The sequence below is a fragment of the Lonchura striata genome, chromosome 32, assembly GCF_050655825.1.
Source record: "Lonchura striata isolate lonStrDom1 chromosome 32, ASM5065582v1, whole genome shotgun sequence".
NCBI classification, from domain to species: Eukaryota; Metazoa; Chordata; class Aves; order Passeriformes; family Estrildidae; genus Lonchura; species Lonchura striata.
Genome location: NC_140734.1, coordinates 6,149,777 through 6,169,316, shown reverse-complemented (window position 1 = coordinate 6,169,316; position 19,540 = coordinate 6,149,777). Strand labels below are relative to the sequence as shown.

The 19,540-nt window shown below is 53.3% G+C and overlaps 2 protein-coding genes across 2 annotated transcripts in view; one reads left to right on the top strand and one right to left on the bottom strand.

Moving 5' to 3' along the window:
• PLOD3 (procollagen-lysine,2-oxoglutarate 5-dioxygenase 3) overlaps positions 1-19,540 on the bottom strand; it is a 30,743-nt gene that overhangs the window by 6,094 nt on the left and 5,109 nt on the right. Inside the window, exons 5-16 of the mRNA XM_085564082.1 lie at positions 18,183-18,319; positions 16,179-16,345; positions 14,706-14,818; positions 13,343-13,406; positions 11,893-11,990; positions 10,667-10,765; positions 8,431-8,562; positions 7,567-7,682; positions 5,812-5,916; positions 5,108-5,233; positions 3,558-3,699; positions 819-935 (exon numbers count right to left, since the gene is read on the bottom strand). Of these exons, the coding sequence (XP_085420208.1) occupies positions 819-935; positions 3,558-3,699; positions 5,108-5,233; positions 5,812-5,916; positions 7,567-7,682; positions 8,431-8,562; positions 10,667-10,765; positions 11,893-11,990; positions 13,343-13,406; positions 14,706-14,818; positions 16,179-16,345; positions 18,183-18,319 (1,416 nt within the window). The remainder of the gene's footprint in view (positions 1-818; positions 936-3,557; positions 3,700-5,107; positions 5,234-5,811; positions 5,917-7,566; positions 7,683-8,430; positions 8,563-10,666; positions 10,766-11,892; positions 11,991-13,342; positions 13,407-14,705; positions 14,819-16,178; positions 16,346-18,182; positions 18,320-19,540) is intronic.
• The window catches only part of AURKB (aurora kinase B), a 61,970-nt gene that overhangs the window by 39,502 nt on the left and 2,928 nt on the right, over positions 1-19,540 (top strand). The window lies entirely within an intron of this gene.

Genomic DNA, 19,540 nt, shown 5'->3' with positions numbered 1-19,540 from the left:
GGGAACTGGGATTGGTTACTGGGAGCACTGGGATTGGTTACTGGGAGCACTGGGATTGGTTACTGGGAGCTAACGGGGGTGCCTGGGTGGTTTGTTACTGGTCTATACTGGTTTATACTGGTCTATACTGGTTTGGTTTTTACTGGTATATACTGGTCTGTACTGATCTATACTGGGTTATACTGGAATATACTGGAATATACTGGTTTATACTGGTCTATACTGGTTTATACTGGTCTATACTGGTTTATACTGGTTTTTACTGGTTTGTACTGGTTCTCACTGACCCAGGGGTTCCTGGTTCTCTCCCACAGCTCTGGGTGCCGCCGCCCGGTGCCGTTGGGTTATACTGGGATATACTGGGTTATACTGGTCTATAATGGTCTATACTGGTTTATACTGGTCTGTACTGGTTTATACTGGTTTATACTGGTTTGTACTGGTTTGTACTGGTTCTCACTGACCCAGGGGTTCCTGGTTCTCTCCCACAGCTCCGGGTGCCGCCGCCCGGTGCCGTTGGGTTATACTGGTCTATACTGGTTTATACTGGTCTATACTGGTTTATACTGGTCTATACTGGTTTATACTGGTTTGTACTGGTTTGTACTGGTTCTCACTGACCCAGGGGTTCCTGGTTCTCTCCCACAGCTCCGGGTGCCGCCGCCCGGTGCTGTTGGGTTATACTGGGATATACTGGGTTATACTGGTCTGTACTGGGTTATACTGGTCTATAATGGTCTATACTGGTTTATACTGGTCTGTACTGGTTTATACTGGTTTATACTGGTTTGTACTGGTTTGTACTGGTTCTCACTGACCCAGGGGTTCCTGGTTCTCTCCCACAGCTCCGGGTGCCGCCGCCCGGTGCCGTTGAAGCCGTCGATCACCAGGAGGTGCCCGAAGTGGCGCCGGTTGGTGACGTGCAGGAACAGCCCCTGGGGAGCCCCAAAAACGCCCAAAATCACCCCAAATTTACCCCAAATTTACCCCAAATTCACCCCAAAATTCAACCAAGTTCACCCCAAAATTCAACCCCAAATTCCCCAAATTCAATGCAAAAGTCAACCCGAATTTACCCCAAAACCGCCCAAAATTCAACCCAAAAGTCACCTCAAAATCTTCCAAATTTACACCAAAATTCACCCCAAAATTCAACCCCAAATCCCCCAAATTCACCCCAAAATTCAACTCAAATTCACCCCAAAATTCACCCCAAAATCTCCCAAATTCATCCCAAAATTCACCCTAATTTACACCAAAATTAACCCCCAAATCCCCCAAATTCACCCCGAAATTCAACCCAAAATCCCACCCAAAATCCCCTGAAAATCAACAAAAATCACCCCAAAATCCCCCAAATTTCCCCAAAATCCCTCCCCAAAATTAAATTTCAAAATTTCGGGGCCCCCCAGGTCGGTTTTTGGGGCAAATTCGGGGTCAGTTTTTGGGGCGATTTCGAGTCAGTTTTTGGGGTGATTTCAGGTCGTTTTTGGGGCGATTTGGGCGGGTTTTGGGGTGATTTTGGGTCAGTTTTTGGGGTGATTTCGGGTCAGTTTTTGGGGTGATTTCGGGTCAATTTTTTGGGTGATTTTGGGCAGTTTTTGGGGTGATTTTGGGCAGTTTTTGGGGTGATTTCTGGTCGGTTTTGGGGCGATTTCGGGTCAGTTTTTGGGGCGATTTCGGGTCAGTTTTTGGGGTGATTTCAGGTCGTTTTTGGGGCAATTTGGGCGGGTTTTGGGGTGATTTCGGGTCAGTTTTTGGGGCGATTTCGGCAGTTTTTGGGTTGCTTTCAGGTCAGTTTTTGGGGTGATTTCGGGTCAGTTTTTGGGGTGATTTTGGGTCAGTTTTTGGGGCAATTTGGGCGGGTTTTGGGGTGATTTCGGGTCGTTTTGGGGGCGATTTGGGCGGGTTTTGGGGTGATTTTGGGTCAGTTTTTGGGGCGATTTCGGGGTCAGTTTTTGGGGTGATTTCGGCAGTTTTTGGGGCGATTTCTGTTCGGGTTTTGGGGCGATTTCGGGTCATTTTTGGCTGATTTCGGGTCAGTTTTCGGGGCGATTTTGGGCAGGTTTTCGGGTGATTTCGGGTCAGTTTTGGGGTTGTTTTTGGGGTGCTTTCGGGTCATTTTTGGGGTGATTTTGGGTCATTTTTGGGGTGATTACGGGTCGGTTTTTGGAGCGATTTCGGGTCGGTTTTTGGGGCGATTTCGGGTCAGTTTTTGGGGTGATTTCGGGTCAGTTTTTGGGGCGATTTCGGGACGGTTTTCGTAGCGATTTCAGTTCGGTTTTTGGGGCAATTTCGGCAGTTTTTGGGGCGATTTCGGGTCAGTTTTGGGTCGTTTTTGGGGCGATTTCGGGTCAGTTTTGGGTCGTTTTTGGGGCGATTTCGGCAGTTTTTGGGGCGATTTCGGGTCAGTTTTGGGTCGTTTTTGGGGCGATTTCGGGTCAGTTTTGGGTCGTTTTTGGGGCGATTTCGGGTCAGTTTTGGGTCGTTTTTGGGGCGATTTCGGCAGTTTTTGGGGCGATTTCGGGTCAGTTTTGGGTCGTTTTTGGGGTGATTTTGGGTCAGTTTTTGGGTCGATTTTGGGGTGATTTTGGGTCAGTTTTTGTAGCGATTTCGGGTCAGTTTTTGGGGCGATTTCGGCAGTTTTTGGGTTGCTTTCAGGTCAGTTTTTGGGGTGATTTCGGGTCAGTTTTTGGGGTGATTTTGGGTCAGTTTTTGGGGCAATTTGGGCGGGTTTTGGGGTGATTTCGGGTCGTTTTGGGGGCGATTTGGGCGGGTTTTGGGGTGATTTTGGGTCAGTTTTTGGGGCGATTTCGGGGTCAGTTTTTGGGGTGATTTCGGCAGTTTTTGGGGCGATTTCTGTTCGGGTTTTGGGGCGATTTCGGGTCATTTTTGGCTGATTTCGGGTCAGTTTTCGGGGCGATTTTGGGCAGGTTTTCGGGTGATTTCGGGTCAGTTTTGGGGTTGTTTTTGGGGTGCTTTCGGGTCATTTTTGGGGTGATTTTGGGTCATTTTTGGGGTGATTACGGGTCGGTTTTTGGAGCGATTTCGGGTCGGTTTTTGGGGCGATTTCGGGTCAGTTTTTGGGGTGATTTCGGGTCAGTTTTTGGGGCGATTTCGGGACGGTTTTCGTAGCGATTTCAGTTCGGTTTTTGGGGCAATTTCGGCAGTTTTTGGGGCGATTTCGGGTCAGTTTTGGGTCGTTTTTGGGGCGATTTCGGGTCAGTTTTGGGTCGTTTTTGGGGTGATTTCGGCAGTTTTTGGGGCGATTTCGGGTCAGTTTTGGGTCGTTTTTGGGGCGATTTCGGGTCAGTTTTGGGTCGTTTTTGGGGCGATTTCGGGTCAGTTTTGGGTCGTTTTTGGGGCGATTTCGGCAGTTTTTGGGGCGATTTCGGGTCAGTTTTGGGTCGTTTTTGGGGTGATTTTGGGTCAGTTTTTGGGTCGATTTTGGGGTGATTTTGGGTCAGTTTTTGTAGCGATTTCGGGTCAGTTTTTGGGGCGATTTCGGGTCAGTTTCGGGTCGTTTTTGGGGTGCTTTCTGGGGTTTCGGGGCTCACCTGTTCGCGGGCGCGGGCGCAGAACGCCATGTCGGGGTCCAGGTGGGCGTGGTCGAACACCGGCCCCTCCCCCAGCGGCCCCCGCAGCGCGGCCCCGCCCACCAGGTAGGCGTGGCTGACGTACGGCACGTTCCACACGCCCCTGGCCACGCCCACCGCGTCAGGACACGCCCACCCAGGCCACGCCCACCGATTGTAGGCCACGCCCACCGCGAGCCGCACACACACAGGCCACGCCCACCGCGAGACACACCCACCCAGGCCACACCCACCGATTGTAGGCCACGCCCACCGCGAGCCGCACCCACCCAGGCCACGCCCACCGGGGAAGCAGGCCACGCCCACCGGGGGTCAGGCCACGCCCACAGCGAGCCGCACCCACCCAGGCCACGCCCACCGATTGTAGGCCACGCCCACCGCGAGTCACACCCGCCCAGGCCACGCCCGCCCAGGCCACGCCCACCCCCGGGCCACGCCCACCCACCCATTACAGGTGTCCCCGTGCCCACTGCCCAGCTGAGTGCCCAGGTGTGTCCCCACCCCTCCGGTGCCCCTCCAGGTGTGCCCAGGTGTATCTCAGGTGTGTTCCAGGTGCCCAGGTGAGTGCCCAGGTGTGTCCCAGCTGTGCCCAGCTGTGCCCAGGTGTGTCCCAGCTGTGCCCAGCTGTGCCCAGGTGTGTCCCAGCTGTGCCCAGGTGTGTCCCAGCTGTGCCCAGCTGTGCCCAGGTGTGTCCCAGCTGTGCCCAGGTGTGTCCCAGCTGTGCCCAGGTGTGCCCAGGTGTGTTCCAGGTGCCCAGGTGTATCCCAGCTGTGCCCAGGTGTATCCCAGGTGTGCCCAGGTGTGCCCAGGTGAGTGCCCAGCTGTGCCCAGGTGTATCCCAGGTGTGTTCCAGGTGTATTCCAGCTGTGCCCAGGTGAGTGCTTAGTTGTGCCCAGGTCTATCTCAGGTGTATCCCAGCTGTGCCCAGCTGTGCCCAGGTGTATCCCAGCTGTGCCCAGGTCTATCTCAGGTGTATCCCAGGTGTATCCCAGGTGTATCCCAGGTGTATCCCAGGTGCCCAGGTGAGTGCCCAGCTGTGCCCAGGTCTATCTCAGGTGTATCCCAGCTGTGCCCAGGTGTATCCCAGGTGTATCCCAGGTGCCCATGTGAGTGCCCAGCTGTGCCCAGCTGTGCCCAGGTGTGTTCCAGGTGCTCAGGTGTATCCCAGGTGTGCCCAGGTGTATCCCAGCTGTGCCCAGGTCTATCTCAGGTGTATCCCAGGTGTATCCCAGGTGCCCAGGTGTATCCCAGCTCTGCCCACGTGTATCCCAGGTGTATCCCAGCTGTGTCCCAGCTGTGCCCAGCTGTGCCCAGGTGTATCCCAGGTGCCCAGCTGTGCCCAGGTCTATCTCAGGTGTATCCCAGCTGTGCCCAGGTGTATCCCAGCTGTGCCCAGCTGTGCCCAGGTCTATCTCAGGTGTATCCCAGGTGTGCCCAGGTGTATCCCAGCTGTGCCCAGCTGTGCCCAGGTGTATCCCAGCTGTGCCCAGCTGTGCCCAGCTGTGCCGTACCTGCGCTCGCCCCGCAGGATGCCCAGGTAGTCGGGGCTCCGGGCGTAGAAGCCGTCGGGGCTCAGGGCGCCCCAAAAGTTGGACCAGAGGCGGCCGGGGCGGCTCAGGAGGGGGGCCAGGACCTGCCTGGGGTCAGGGGTCAGGGGTCAGCCAGGGGTCAGCCAGGGGTCACTCGGGGTCACTCAGGGGTCACTCAGGGTCACTCAGGGTCACTCAGTGGTCACTCAGGGTCACTCAGGGTCACTCAGGGTCACTCAGGGTCACTCAGTGGTCACTCAGTGGTCACTCAGGGTCACTCAGGGTCACTCAGTGGTCACTCAGGGTCACTCAGGGTCACTCAGTGGTCACTCAGGGTCACTCAGTGGTCACTCAGGGTCACTCAGTGGTCACTCAGTGGTCACTCAGTGGTCACTCAGTGGTCACTCAGTGGTCACTCAGTGGTCACTCAGGGTCACTCAGGGTCACTCAGTGGTCACTCATTGGTCACTCAGTGGTCACTCAGGGTCACTCAGTGGTCACTCAGGGTCACTCAGGGTCACTCAGGGTCACTCATTGGTCACTCAGTGGTCACTCAGTGGTCACTCAGGGTCACTCAGGGTCACTCAGTGGTCACTCATTGGTCACTCAGGGGTCACTCAGAGTCACTCGGGGTCACTCAGGGTCACTCAGGGGTCACTCAGGGGTCAGGGGTCAGGGGTCAGCACCGGTTCTGCTCCAGCAGCGCCCGCAGCACCCCGGGGTCCCTCAGGGTGACGTCGCTGTCCAGGCTCAGGTACCGATCGCAGCGCGGGTCCCGCCGGCACAGCGACCTGGACCCCGAAAATCAGCACCAGGGACCCCAAAAACGGGTCAGGGACCCCAAAAACGGGTCAGGGAACCCAAAAACGGGTCAGGGACCCCAAAAACGGGTCAGGGAACCCAAAAACGGGTCAGGGACCCCAAAAACGGGTCAGGGAACCCAAAAACGGGTCAGGGACCCCAAAAACGGGCTAGGGACCCCAAAAATGGGTCAGGGAACCCAAAAACGGGTCAGGAACCCCAGAAATGGGTCAGGGAACCCAAAGTGGGTCAGGGACCCCGAAAATGGATCAGGGAACCCAAAATGGGTCAGGGAACCCCAAAAAGCATCTCTGGCCACCCCACCCCACCTCCCCCTCCCATTGCCCCGCCCCCTCCCCATTGCCCCTCCCCTCTTTGTCCCTCCCTCTCCCTTAGCCCCGCCCCCTCTTTAATCCCACCCCTCCCATAGCCCCGCCCATTTCCCTTAGCCCCGCCCCCTCCGTTAACCCCGCCAATCTACCTTAGCCCCGCCCCTTTTCAATTAGCCACGCCCCTCTCCCACTTAGCCCCGCCCCTCTCCCTAAGCCCCACTTTTCTCCCTTATCCCCGCCCCTTTTCCCTTATCCCCGCCCCTCTAAGCCCCGCCCCTCTCCCTAAGCCCCGCCCCTCCCTTAGCCCCGCCCCTCTTCCTAAGCCCCGCCCCTTTCCCCTTAGCCCCGCCCATTCCCCATAACCCCACCCATTTTCCGTAGCTCCTCCCATCTCTTAGCCCCGCCCCTTTTCTCGTAGCCCCGCCCCTTGCCCTTGGCCCCGCCCCTCTCCATAACCCCCGCCTCTCTCCATAAGCCCTGCCCTTCTCCCCAAGCCCCGCCCCTCTCCCTTAGCCCCGCCCCTCTCCATAAGCCCCGCCCCTCTCCCTGAGCCCCGCCCCTCTCCCTAAGCCCCGCCCCTCTCCCTTAGCCCCGCCCCTCCTCCTAAGTCCCGCCCCTTTCCCGTGACCCCGCCCCTTCCCCTAAGCCCCGCCCTCTCCCGTAGCCCCGCCCTCTCACATTAACCATGCCTATTTCCCTAAGCCCCGCCCCTCTCCCCAAGCCCCGCCCCTCTCCCTAAGCCCCGCCCCTCTCCCTAAGCCCCGCCCCTTTCCTCTAAGCCCCGCCCCTTTCCTCTAAGCCCCGCCCTCTCCCATTAACCATGCCTATTTCCCTAAGCCCCGCCCCTTTCCCCAAGCCCCGCCCCTCTCCCTTAGCCCCGCCCTTTTCCTCTAAGCCCCGCCCTCTCCCGTAGCCCCGCCCTCTCCCATTAACCATGCCTATTTCCCTAAGCCCCGCCCCTTTCCCCCAAGCCCCGCCCCTTTCCCGTGACCCCGCCCCTTCCCCTAAGCCCCGCCCTCTCCCGTAGCCCCGCCCCTCTTCCATTAACCATGCCTATTTCCCTTAGCCCCGCCCTCTCCCTTAGCCCCGCCCCTCTCCGTGGCCCCGCCCCTCTCCCATAAGCCCCGCCCATTTCCCCTAAACCCCGCCCCTATCACTTAGCCCCGCCCTCTCCCTTAGCCCCGCCCCTCTCCGTGGCCCCGCCCCTCTCCCATAAGCCCCGCCCATTTCCCCTAAACCCCGCCCCTATCACTTAGCCCCGCCCCTCTCCCGTGGCCCCGCCCCTTTTCCTTGGCCCCGCCCCCGTACATGCCGAGGTCCCGCGCCGCCGCCGTGCTCAGCCCCGCCCCCTGGCGGTGGGCGGAGCTAAAATGGCGCCGCAGCCGCGGCCAGGCGGCCTCGAGCTGGGGGGCGTGGCCTGGGACCTGGGGGCGGGGCCAGAGCGGGCGGGACCATCAGGGGATGGTGGGGGGGGGGGGCTGGGGGTTCTGGGGGGTTTGGGGGGTTTGGGGGATTTGGGGTGTTTTTGGGGTGTTTTTGGGGGGGTTGGGGTGTTTTTGGGGGGGTTGGGGTGTTTTTGGGGGGATTTGGGGTGTTTTTGGGGGGATTTTGGGGTGTTTTTGGGGGGATTTGGGGTGTTTTTGGGGGGATTTGGGGTGTTTTTGGGGGTTTTGGGGTGCTTTTGGGGGTTTTGGGGTGTTTTTGGGGGGATTTTGGGGTGTTTTTGGGGGGATTTTGGGGTGTTTTTGGGGGGATTTGGGGTGTTTTTGGGGAAATTTTGAGGATATTTCAGGGATATTTTTGGGGTGATTTTGGGATATTTTTTGGATATTCCAGGGATATTTTTGGGGTGTTTTTGGGGATATTTCGGGGATATTTTTGGGATATTTTGGGGATATTGTTGTGATATTTCAGGGATATTTTTGGGGTGATTTTGGGATATTTTTGGGCTGGTTTCGGGGATATTTCAGGGATATTTTTGGGGTGATTTTGGGATATTTCAGGGATATTTTTGGGGTGATTTTGGGATATTTCAGGGATATTTTTGGGGTGATTTTGGGATATTTCAGGGATATTTTTGGGGTGATTTTGGGATATTTCAGGGATATTTTTGGGGTGATTTTGGGATATTTCAGGGATATTTTGGGGCTGTTTTTGGGCTGTTTGACTCACGGCGTTGTGCAGGAACAGCCCCAGCCTCTCCCGGGGGTAGCGCAGCCCCCGCAGGCGCCGCAGGAACTGGGGCAGGAACGGCGTCGGCTCGGCCACGAAAACCCCGACGAGCACCCAGGGCAGGGCCTCGGGCTGGGGGCCCAAAAACCCCAAAAATCACCCCAAAAAACCCAAAAATCACCCAAAAACCCCCAAAAAACACCCCAAAATCCCCAAAAATCACCCAAAATCCACAAAAATCACCCCAAAATCCCCAAAAAACACCCCAAAATCCCCAAAAATCACCCAAAATCCACAAAAATCACCCCAAAATCCCCAAAAAACACCCCAAAATCCCCAAAAATCACCCAAAATCCACAAAAATCACCCAAAATCCCCAAAAATCACCCAAAAACCCCCCAAAATCACCCCGAAATCCCCAAAAACACCCAGAACAGCCAGAACCCACCCAAAAACCCCCAAAAACCACCCAAAAACCCCCAAAATCACCCCAAAATCCCCAAAAAATCACCCTAAAACCCCCCAAAAACACCCCAAATACCTCAAAAACACCCAGAACAGCCAGAACCCACCCAAAAAACCCAAAATCACCCAAAAACCCCCAAAAATCACCCAAACCAGCCAGAACCCACCCAAAAAACCCCAAAAACCACCCAAAACCCCCAAAAATCACCCAAACCAGCCAGAACCCACCCAAAAAAACCCTAAAACATCCAGAACAGCTAGAACCCACCCAAAACCCCCCCAAAAACCCCAAAAATCACCCTAAATCCCCAAAAATCACCCTAAAAAAACCCCAAAAAACCCCAGAACAGCCAGAACCCACCCAAAAAACCCCAAAAACCACCCAAAATCCCCAAAAATCACCCAAACCCCCCCCCAAAATCACCCCAAAATCCCCAAAAATCACCCCAAAAAAACCCAAAACCCCCCCAAAACCTCCCCAAAATCCCCCCCAAATTCCCCTAGGATCCCCCAAAAACTCTCCCCAAAACCCCTCCAGGATCCCCAAAATCTCCCCAAATCCCCCCAAAATCTCCCCAAATCCCCCCAAATCCCTCCCAAATCCCCCCAGGACCCTCCAAAATCCCCCAAAATCTCCCAAAATCACCGCGGCGCCCCCCAGCGGTCTGAGGTCGCTCTCGCAGTCACCCCAAAAACCCCAAATCCCCCCAAAAACCCCCAAAATCCTCCCAAATCCCCCCAAATTCTCCCCCGGACCCCCCAAATCCTCCCAAATCCCCCCATATCCCTCCCAAATCCCCCCAGGACTCCCCAAAATCCTCCCAAATCCCCCCAAATCCCCCCAAAATCCTCCTAAATCCCCCCAAAATCCCAACAAAATCCCCCCAGGACCCCCCAAAATCCCCCCAAAATCCTCCCAAATCCCCCCACATCCCTCCCAAATCCCCCCAGGACTCCCCAAAATCCCCCCAAAATCCTCCCAAATCCCCCCAAATCCCCCCAAAATCCTCCTAAATCCCCCCAAATCCCCCCAGGACCCCCCAAATCCCCCCAAATCCTCCCCAAAATCCCCCCAAATCACCGCGGCGCCCCCCAGCGGTCTGAGGTCGCTCTCGCAGTCACCCCAAAAACCCCAAATCCCCCCAAATTCTACCCAAATCCCCCCAAAATCCCAACAAAATCCCCCCAGGACCCCCCAAAATCCCCCAAAATCCCCCCAAATCCCCCCCAAATCACCGCGGCGCCCCCCAGCGGTCGGAGGTCGCTCTCGCAGTCCCCCCAAAAACCCCAAATCCCTCCTAATCCCCCCAAAATCCTCCCAAATCCCCCCAAATTCTCCCCCGAACCCCCCAAATCCTCCCAAATCCCCCCATATCCCTCCCAAATCCCCGCAGGACTCCCCAAAATCCCCCCAAAATCCTCCCAAATCCCCCCAAAATCCCCCCATATCCCTCCCAAATCCCCCCAGGACCCCCCAAAATCCCCCCAAAATCTCCCCAAATCCCCCCAAAATCCTCCCAAATCCCCCCAGGACCCCCCAAATCCCCCCCAATCCCCCCAAATCTCCCCAAATCCCCCCAAAATCTCCCAAAATCACCGCGGCGCCCCCCAGCGGTCTGAGGTCGCTCTCGCAGTCACCCCAAAAACCCCAAATCCCCCCAAATCCCCCCCAAATCCCCCCAAAATCCCAACAAAATCCCCCCAGGACCCCCCAAAATCCCCCAAAATCCCCCCAAATCCCCCAAAATCCCCCCAAATCCCCCCAAATCACCGCGGCGCCCCCCAGCGGTCGGAGGTCGCTCTCGCAGTCCCCGCAGCCCGCGGGGCTCCAGCCCCGGGGAACGTAATTGGCCAGAGAGTTGAGCGCCACCTGCCGGCGGACGCGATTTTGGGACAATTTGGGCATTTTTGGGCATTTTGGGGATTTTTTGGGATTTTTTGGGATTCTTGGGGATAGTTTGGGGGAGTTTTGGGGACGTTTGGGGACAATTTTGGGAGGTTTGGGGATGATTTGGGGAGATCTGGGGACAATTTTGGGGAGAATTTTGGGAGGTTTTTGGGACATTTGGGGAGAATTTTTGGGATTTTTGGGGACATTTTTGGATAATTTGGGACATTTGGGGGCATTTTTGGGACGTTTGGGGATGGTTTGGGGGAGTTTTTGGGACATTTAGGGAGATTTGGGGACAATTTCGGGACATGTTGGGGATTTTTGGGGAGATTTGGGGACAATTTTGGGGAGATTTGGGGACAATTTGGGGATTTTTGGGGAGATTTGGGGACAATTTTGGGACATTTTGAGGAGATTTGTCGGAGGTTTGGGGACATTTCTGGACAATTTTGGGAGATTTGGGGACACGTGGAGGCATTTTGGGGACAATTTTGGGATTTTTGGGGACATTTTTGGATAATTTGGGACATTTGGGGGCATTTTTGGGACGTCTGGGGACAGTTTGGGGGAGTTTTTGGGAGTTTTTGGGACATTTTGGGACAGTTTTGGGGATTTTTGGGATATTTTTGGGGTGAATTTTGGGATTTTTGGTACCTTTGTGGGCCCGTTTCCGTGGATCACCACGGGCCGGGATTTTGGGATATTTTTGGGATATTTTTGGGATATTTTTGGGGTGAATTTTGGGATTTTTGGTACCTTTGTGGGCCCGTTCCCGTGGATCACCACGGGCCGGGATTTTGGGATATTTTTGGGATATTTTTGGGATATTTTTGGGATATTTTTGGGGTGAATTTTGGGATTTTTGGTACCTTTGTGGGCCCATTCCCGTGGATCACCACGGGCCGGGATTTTGGGATATTTTTGGGATATTTTTGGGATATTTTTGGGATATTTTTGGGATATTTTTGGGATATTTTTGGGGTGAATTTTGGGAATTTTGGTACCTTTGTGGGCCCGTTCCCGTGGATCACCACGGGCCGGGATTTTGGGATATTTTTGGGATATTTTTGGGATATTTTTGGGGTGAATTTTGGGATTTTTGGTACCTTTGTGGGCCCATTTCCGTGGATCACCACGGGCCAGCTGCCGCTCACTTCGTTCCTCACTCGGTTCCCGCCCGGCTCGAAGCGAATCGAGAGTTCCTCTGGGACCCCAAAATTCCATTTGGGACCCCAAAAATCCATTTGGGACCCCAAAATCCATTTTGGGAACCCAAAAATCCCAGCAGAGACCCCCAAAATTCCGTTTGGGACCCCAAAATTCCGTTTGGGAACCCAAAAATCGGTTTGGGGACCCAAAATCCCACCAGGGACCCCAAAATCAGCCTGGGAACCCCCAAAATCGGTTTGGGACCCCAAAAATCCGTTTGGGGACCCAAAAATCCCCCCGGGACCCCCAAAAATCAGTTTGAGACCCTAAAATCAGACTGGGAACCCTGAAAATCTCTCTGGGACCCCAAAATTCCATTTGGGACCCCAAAAATCGGTTTGGGGACCCAAAAATCCCCCCGGGACCCCCAAAAATTGGACTGGGAACCCAAAAATCCCACCAGAGACCCCAAAATCCGTTTGGGACCCCCAAAATCCCAGCAGAGACCCCCAAAATTCCATTTGGGACCCCAAAATTCCAACAGAGACCCCCAAAATTCCATTTGGGACCCCAAAAATCCGTTTGGGGACCCCAAAAATCCCCCCGGGACCCCCAAAAATTCGGTTTGGGACCCTAAAAATCCCACCAGGGACCCCCAAAAATCCGTTTGGGAACCCCAAAATTCCAACACGGACCCCAAAAATCGGTTTGGGAACCCAAAAAATCGGTTTGGGACCCCCCAAAAATGGGTTTGGGACCTCCAAAATCAGCCAGGGACCCCCAAAATCCCACCAGGGACCCCCAAAAATCCCCCCTAGGAACCCAAAATCAGCCCAAGGACCCCCCAAAATCGGTTTGGGAACCCAAAAATCGGCCTGGGACCCCCCAAAAATCCCACCAGGGACCCCAAAAATTGGACTGGGAACCCCAAAAATCCCACCAGGGACCCCAAAATGCCCCCAAATCCCCCCAAATCCTTTCAGGACCCCCCAAAAATCCCCCAAATTCCGCCCAAAATTCCCCAAAATCTTCCCAATTTTCCCCCAGGAACTCCCAAAATTCCCCAAAATCCCCTCAGGACCCCCCAAAATTCCCCCAAAATCCCCCCAAACTCCTCTAAATCCCTCCCAAATTCCCCAAAATCTCCCCAAAATCCCCCCAGGACCCCCAAATTCCCCAAAATTCCCCCAAACCCCCCAAAATCCCCCAAATTCCCCCCAAAATCCCCCTGGACACTCCCAGGACCCCCCGAAATTCCCCAAATTTTCCCCAAAATCCCCCCAAACTCCTCTAAATCCCTCCCAAAATCCCCCAAATTCCCCAAAATTCCCCAAAATTCCCCAAAATTCCCAAATTTCCCCAAAATTCCCAAATTCCCCCAAATTTCCCCAAATTTCCCCCGCTCACGCAGGGCCCCGTTGAGGTTCTGGAAGATTCGGGAGTGATGGTCCAGGGCCAGCCCCAGCCGCTCCTGCCCGGATTTTGGGGCGAAAAAAGAGAATTTTGGGCAAAAAAGGGAATTTTTGGGGAAAAAAAGGGATTTTGGGGGCATTTGGGGAAGAAAAAAGGAGATTTTGGGGGGATAAAGGGATTTTGGGGGGAAAAAAAGAGATTTTGGGGGGAAAGGAGATTTTTTTGGGGGGGAAAAAGAGAATTTTGGGGAAAAAAAGGGATTTTTGGGGGTTTTGGGCAAAAAAGGAGACTTTTGGGGGAAAAAAGGAGATTTTGGGGGAAGAAAGGAGATTTTGGGGAGAAATTAGAGATTTTTGGGGGATTTGGGGAAAAAAGGCGATTTTGGGGGAAAAAAGGAGATTTTTTGGGGAAAAAAGGAGATTTTGGGGAAAAGGGGATTTTTGGGGGGATGTGGGGAAAAAAGGAGATTTTGAGGGGAAAAGAGATTTTTTGGGGGGGAAAAAAGAAAATTTTGGGGAAAAAAGGGAATCTTTGGGGGATTTGGGGGAAAAAAAGGAGATTTTGGGGAAGAAAAAGGGATTTTTGGGGGGATTTGGGAAAAAAAAAAGATTTTTTGGGGGAAAAAAGGGAATTTTTTTGCGGGGAAAGGAGATTTTGGGAGTAAAAAGGGATTTTTGGGGGGATTTGGGGAAAAAAAAGGAGATTTTGGCAAAAAAGGGAATTTTGAGGGCATTTGGGGGAAAAAAGGAAATTTTGGGGGAGAAAAGTGAATTTTAGAGGAAAAAAGGAGATTTTGGAGCAAAAAAAGGAATTCTTTTGGGCGGGGAAAAGATTTTTGGGGAAAAAGAATTTTGGGGGGATTTTGGGGGCAAAAAAGGAGATTTTGGGGTGGAAAAGGAAATTTTGGGGGAAAAATTCAGGTATAATTGGGTATAAAAAAATTGATTTTTTGGGTGATTTTGGAGATATTTTGGGGGATTTTGGCAGATTTTTTTGGTAATTTTTGGTGATTTTTTGGGGGGATTTTGGGGGATTTTGGGCTCACGCTGAGCTCGGAATTCAGGTATAATTTGGTATAAAATAATTTATATTTTTTTCTATTTCAGGGATATTTTAGGGGATTTCGAGGTGATTTTGGGGGGATATTTTGGGGATATTTTTGGGGTGATTTTGGGGGATTTTGGGCTCACCCTGAGCTCGGGATTCAGGTATAATTGGGTATAAAATAATTAAAATTTTTGGCTATTTCAGGGATATTTTGGGGGATTTCAGGGTGATTTTGGGGGGATATTTTGGGGATATTTTGGGTGATTTTGGGGTTGATTTTTGGGGTGATTTTGGGGGATTTTGGGCTCACCCTGAGCTCGGGATTCAGGTATAATTGGGTATAAAATAATTGATCGTCGTCGTCGTCCCGGAAGTGCCAACGCTCCACCAGAGCCCACAGGACCGGGGCGTAGCCCACGATGCCTAAAAACCCCAAAATCCCCCGAAATTACCCCAAAATCCCCATGAAAAGCCCCAAAAATCTACCCCACGATGCCTAAAAAACCCAAAATCCTCCCAAATTACCCCAAAATCCCCATGAAAAACCCCAAAATCCCCCAAAATTACCCCAAAATCCCCATGAAAAACCCCAAAAATCTACCCCACGATGCCTAAAAACCCCAAAATCCCCCGAAATTACCCCAAAATCCCCATGAAAAACCCCAAAATCCCCAGAAATCACCCAAAATCCCCATGAAAAACCCCAAAATCCCCCGAAATTACCCCAAAATCCCCATGAAAAACCCCAAAATCCCCCCAAATTACCCCAAAATCCCCATGAAAAACCCCAAAATCCCCTGAAATTACCCCAAAATCCCCATGAAAAACCCCAAAGTCTACCCCATGATGCCTAAAAAACCCAAAATCCTCCCAAATTACCCCAAAATCCCCATGAAAAACCCCAAAAATCTACCCCACGATGCCTAAAAACCCCAAAATCCCCCAAAATTACCCCAAAATCCCCATGAAAAACCCCAAAAATCTACCCCACGATGCCTAAAAAACCCAAAATGGGCAAAATTACCCCTAAAATATCCCCAGAAACCCCAAAATTCTTGAGAATTGCCCCCAAACATCCCCAAAATTTCCCCAGGACCCCCAAAACCCTCCCCAAAATTCCCCCAGGACCCCTGAAATCCCTCCAGTCCCCCCCAAACCCCCCCAGGACCCCCCAAATCACCGCAAACTCCCCCAAATCCCCCCCAAATGCCCCCGAACTCCCCCAAATCCCCCCCAAATCCCCCTCAACTCCCCCAAACTCCCCCCCAAACGCCCCCAAATCCCCCCTCAATTCCCCCAAACCCACCCAAAAACCCCCAAGGACCCCCCAAAACCCCACAAATCCCCCCAACCCCCCCCAAATCCCCCCCAAACCCCCTCAAATCCCCCCAAACCCCCCCCAGTGCCCCCCAAACCCCCCCAGGACCCCCCAAATCCCCCCAAACTCCCCCAAATCCCCCCAAACTCCCCCAAATCCCCCTAAACTGCCCCCAAATCCCCCCCAAACTCCCCCAAACTCCCCCAAATCCCCCCCAAACTCCCCCAAATCCCCCCAAACCCCCCCCAGGACCCCCCAAACCCCCCCAAGTCCCCCCAAATCCCCTCAGATCCCCCCAAATCCGCCCCAAACTCCCCCAAATCCCCCCAAATCCCCCCAAACCCCCCCCAGGACCCCCCAAACCCCCTCAAATCCCCCCCAAACCCCCCCAACCCCCCCCAAATCCCCCCCAGGACCCCCCAAATCCCCCCAAACCCCCCCAGGACCCCCCAATCCCCCCCGTACCCCCGGAGTTGAGGAAGGGTTTCCCCCCGGGCGGGCCGGGCGGGTAGAGCGGCGCCAGCCCCTCCTGGGGCCAGCAGAAACCCTCGGCGGCGAAGAGGAGCCCGGCGCCCGACGCCTCGAACTTGGCCAGCAGCTCCCGGGGCCCGCCCGCGAACACCACGTCGTAGCTGCGGAGGAAACGGCCCAAAAACGGGGAAAATCGACCCAAAAAACCCCAAAAACCACCCCAAAAACCCCCCCGGGAACACCACGTCGTAGCTGCGGAGAAAACGGCCCAAAAACGGGGAAAATCGACCCAAAAAACCCCAAAAACCGCCCCAAAAACCCCCCCGGGATCACCACGGTGTAGATGGGGAGGAAACGGCCCAAAAACGGGGAAAATCGACCCAAAAAACCCCAAAAACCGCCCCGGGAACACCACGGCGTAGCTGGGGAGGAAACGGCCCAAAAACGGGGAAAATCGACCCAAAAATCCCCAAAAACCACCCCAAAAACCCCCCCGGGAACAGCACGGCGGAGCTGGGGAGGAAACGGCCCAAAAACGGAGAAAATCGACCCGAAAAACCCCAAAAACCGCCCCAAAAACCCCCCCGGGAACAGCACGGCGTAGCTGCGGAGGAAACGGCCCAAAAACGGAGAAAATCGACCCGAAAAACCCCAAAAACCACCCCGGGAACACCACGGTGTAGATGGGGAGGAAACGGCCCAAAAACGGGGAAAATCGACCCAAAAATCCCCAAAAACCCCCAGGGCCCCCCTAAAATCACCCCAAAAAACCCCATAAAAATGACCCCAAAATCATCCCAAAAAAACCCAAAAATCCCCTAAACACAACCCCAAAATCACCCCAAAATCACCCCAAAATCATCCCCAAATCAACACCAAATCACCCCAAAAAACCCCTAAAAACGACCCCAAAATCACCCCGAAAATCCCTCAAAATCACCCCAAAAAAAACCCTAAAAACGACCCCAAAATCCCCCCCAAAATCCCCTAAAAACCCCAAAATCCCCCAAAATCACCCCCAAAAAACCCCTAAAAACAATCCCCAAAATCCCCCAAAATCATCCTGAAAAAAACCCCAAAATTCTCAAATTTCCACCAAAATCCCCAAATTTTCTCCCAAAATCCCCAAATTTTCTCCCAAAATCGCCAGACTTTTCCCCAAAATCCCCAAATTTCCCCCAAAAATCCATTTTCATCCCCCCCAAAATCCCCATTTTTCCCCCAAAATCCCCATTTTTTACCCTCCCAACCCCCCCAATTTCTCCCAAAATCCCCCAAATTTTCTCCCAAAATCCCCAGATTTTTTCCCAAATTTTCTCCCAAAATCCCCAGATTTTTTCCCAAAATTCCCAAATTTTCTCCCGAAATCCCCAAATTTCCCCCAAAAATCCATTTTCTGCTCCCCAAAATCCCCATTTTCCCCCCCCCAAAATCGCCAAATTTTCACTTAAAATTCCCATATTTTCTCCCAAAATCCCCGAATTTCCCCCAAAAATCTATTTTCATCCCCCCAAAATCCCCATTTTTCCCCCCAAAACCCCCATTTTACCCCCAAAACCCCCAAATTTTCTCCCAAACTCCCCAATTTTTTCCCAAAATTCCCAATTTTTCTCCCAAAATCCCCAATTTTTTCCCAAAACTCCAAAATTTTCACCCAAAATCCCCGAATTTCCCCCAAAAATCCATTTTCACCCCCCCAAAATCCCCATTTTCCCCCCAAAATCCCCATTTTTCCCCCCAAAACCCCCGAATTTTCTCCCAAAATCCCCAATTTTCCCCCAAACTCCCCAGATTTTTTCCCAAAATCCCCAAATTTTCTCCCAAAATCCCCAAATTTCTCCCAAAAATCCCTTTTCACCCCCCCAAAATCCCCATTTTCCCCCCAAAACCCCCATTTTTCCCCCCAAACCCCCCCAATTTTGACCCCAAATCCCCCGATTTTTTCCCCAAACTGGGGGATTTTCCCGAATTCCCCGTTTTTCGCCCCAAAATCCGGACCTGTCGACGAAGAGCAGCACGAGGCGCGGGCGGTGCCGCAGCGGCCGCAGCGCCGCGCGCAGCCAGCGAACCTTCTGCCCCCCGCCGGGGCTGCGCGCCACGTCCCCCCCGCGCCAGCGCCGGCCCAGGCCCAGAGTCTGGGGAGAAAAAACGGGATTTTGGGAAAAATCAAAAAAAAATGGAATTACGGCAAAAAAACGCGCGAAAAACGGCGAAAGAACGGCGAAAAACGGGCAAAAAACGGCCCAAAAATGGGGAAATTGTTCTGGTTCCTCCCCGCACCAGCGCCAGCCCAGCCCCAAAGTCTGGGGGGAAAAAACGGGATTTTGGGAAAAATCAAAAAAAAACGGAATTATGGCAAAAAAACGGTGAAAAACAGGCAAAAAACGGCGAAAAAACGGCGAAAAACGGGCAAAAAACGGCCCAAAAACGGGGAAATTGTTCCGGGTCCCCCCCGCGCCAGCGCCAGCCCAGCCCCAGAGTCTGGGGAGAAAAAACGGGATTTTGGGAAAAATCGAAAAAAACCGGAATTACGGCAAAAAAACCGCGCAAAAACGGCGAAAAAACGGCGAAAAAACGGCGAAAAACGGCCCAAAAATGGGGAAATTGTTCTGGTTCCTCCCCGCGCCAGCGCCGGCCCAGGCCCAAAGTCTGGGGAGAAAAAACGGGATTTTGGGAAAAATGAAAAAAAAATGGAATTACGGCAAAAAAACGCGCGAAAAACGGCGAAAAAACGGCGAAAAAACAGCGAAAAACGGGCAAAAAATGGGGGAGAATGGACCAAAAAACTGGGGAAAAAATGGCCAAAAAATGGGGAAATTGAGAGCCGGCCCAGCCCCAGAGTCTGGGGAGAAAAAACGGGATTTTGGGAAAAATCAAAAAAAATGGAATTACAGCAAAAAAAACGTGCAAAAAACGGTGAAAAAACAGCGAAAAAATGGCGAAAAACGGCAAAAAACGGCCCAAAAATGGGGAAATTCTTCCGTGTCCCCTCCGCGCCAGCGCCGGCCCAGGCCCAGAGTCTGGGGAGAAAAAACGGGATTTTGGGAAAAAGGAAAAAAAACGGAATTACGGCAAAAAAACGCGCGAAAAACGGCGAAAAAACGGCGAAAAAACGGCGAAAAACGGCCCAAAAATGGGGAAATTGTTCTGGTTCCTCCCCGCGCCAGCGCCGGCCCAGGCCCAAAGTCTGGGGAGAAAAAACGGGATTTTGGGAAAAATCAAAAAAAAATGGAATTACGGCAAAAAAACGAGCGAAAAACGGCGAAAAAACGGCGAAAAAACGGCGAAAAACGGGCAAAAAATGGGGGAGAACAGCCCAAAAAACTGGGGAAAAAATGGCCAAAAAATGGGGAAAT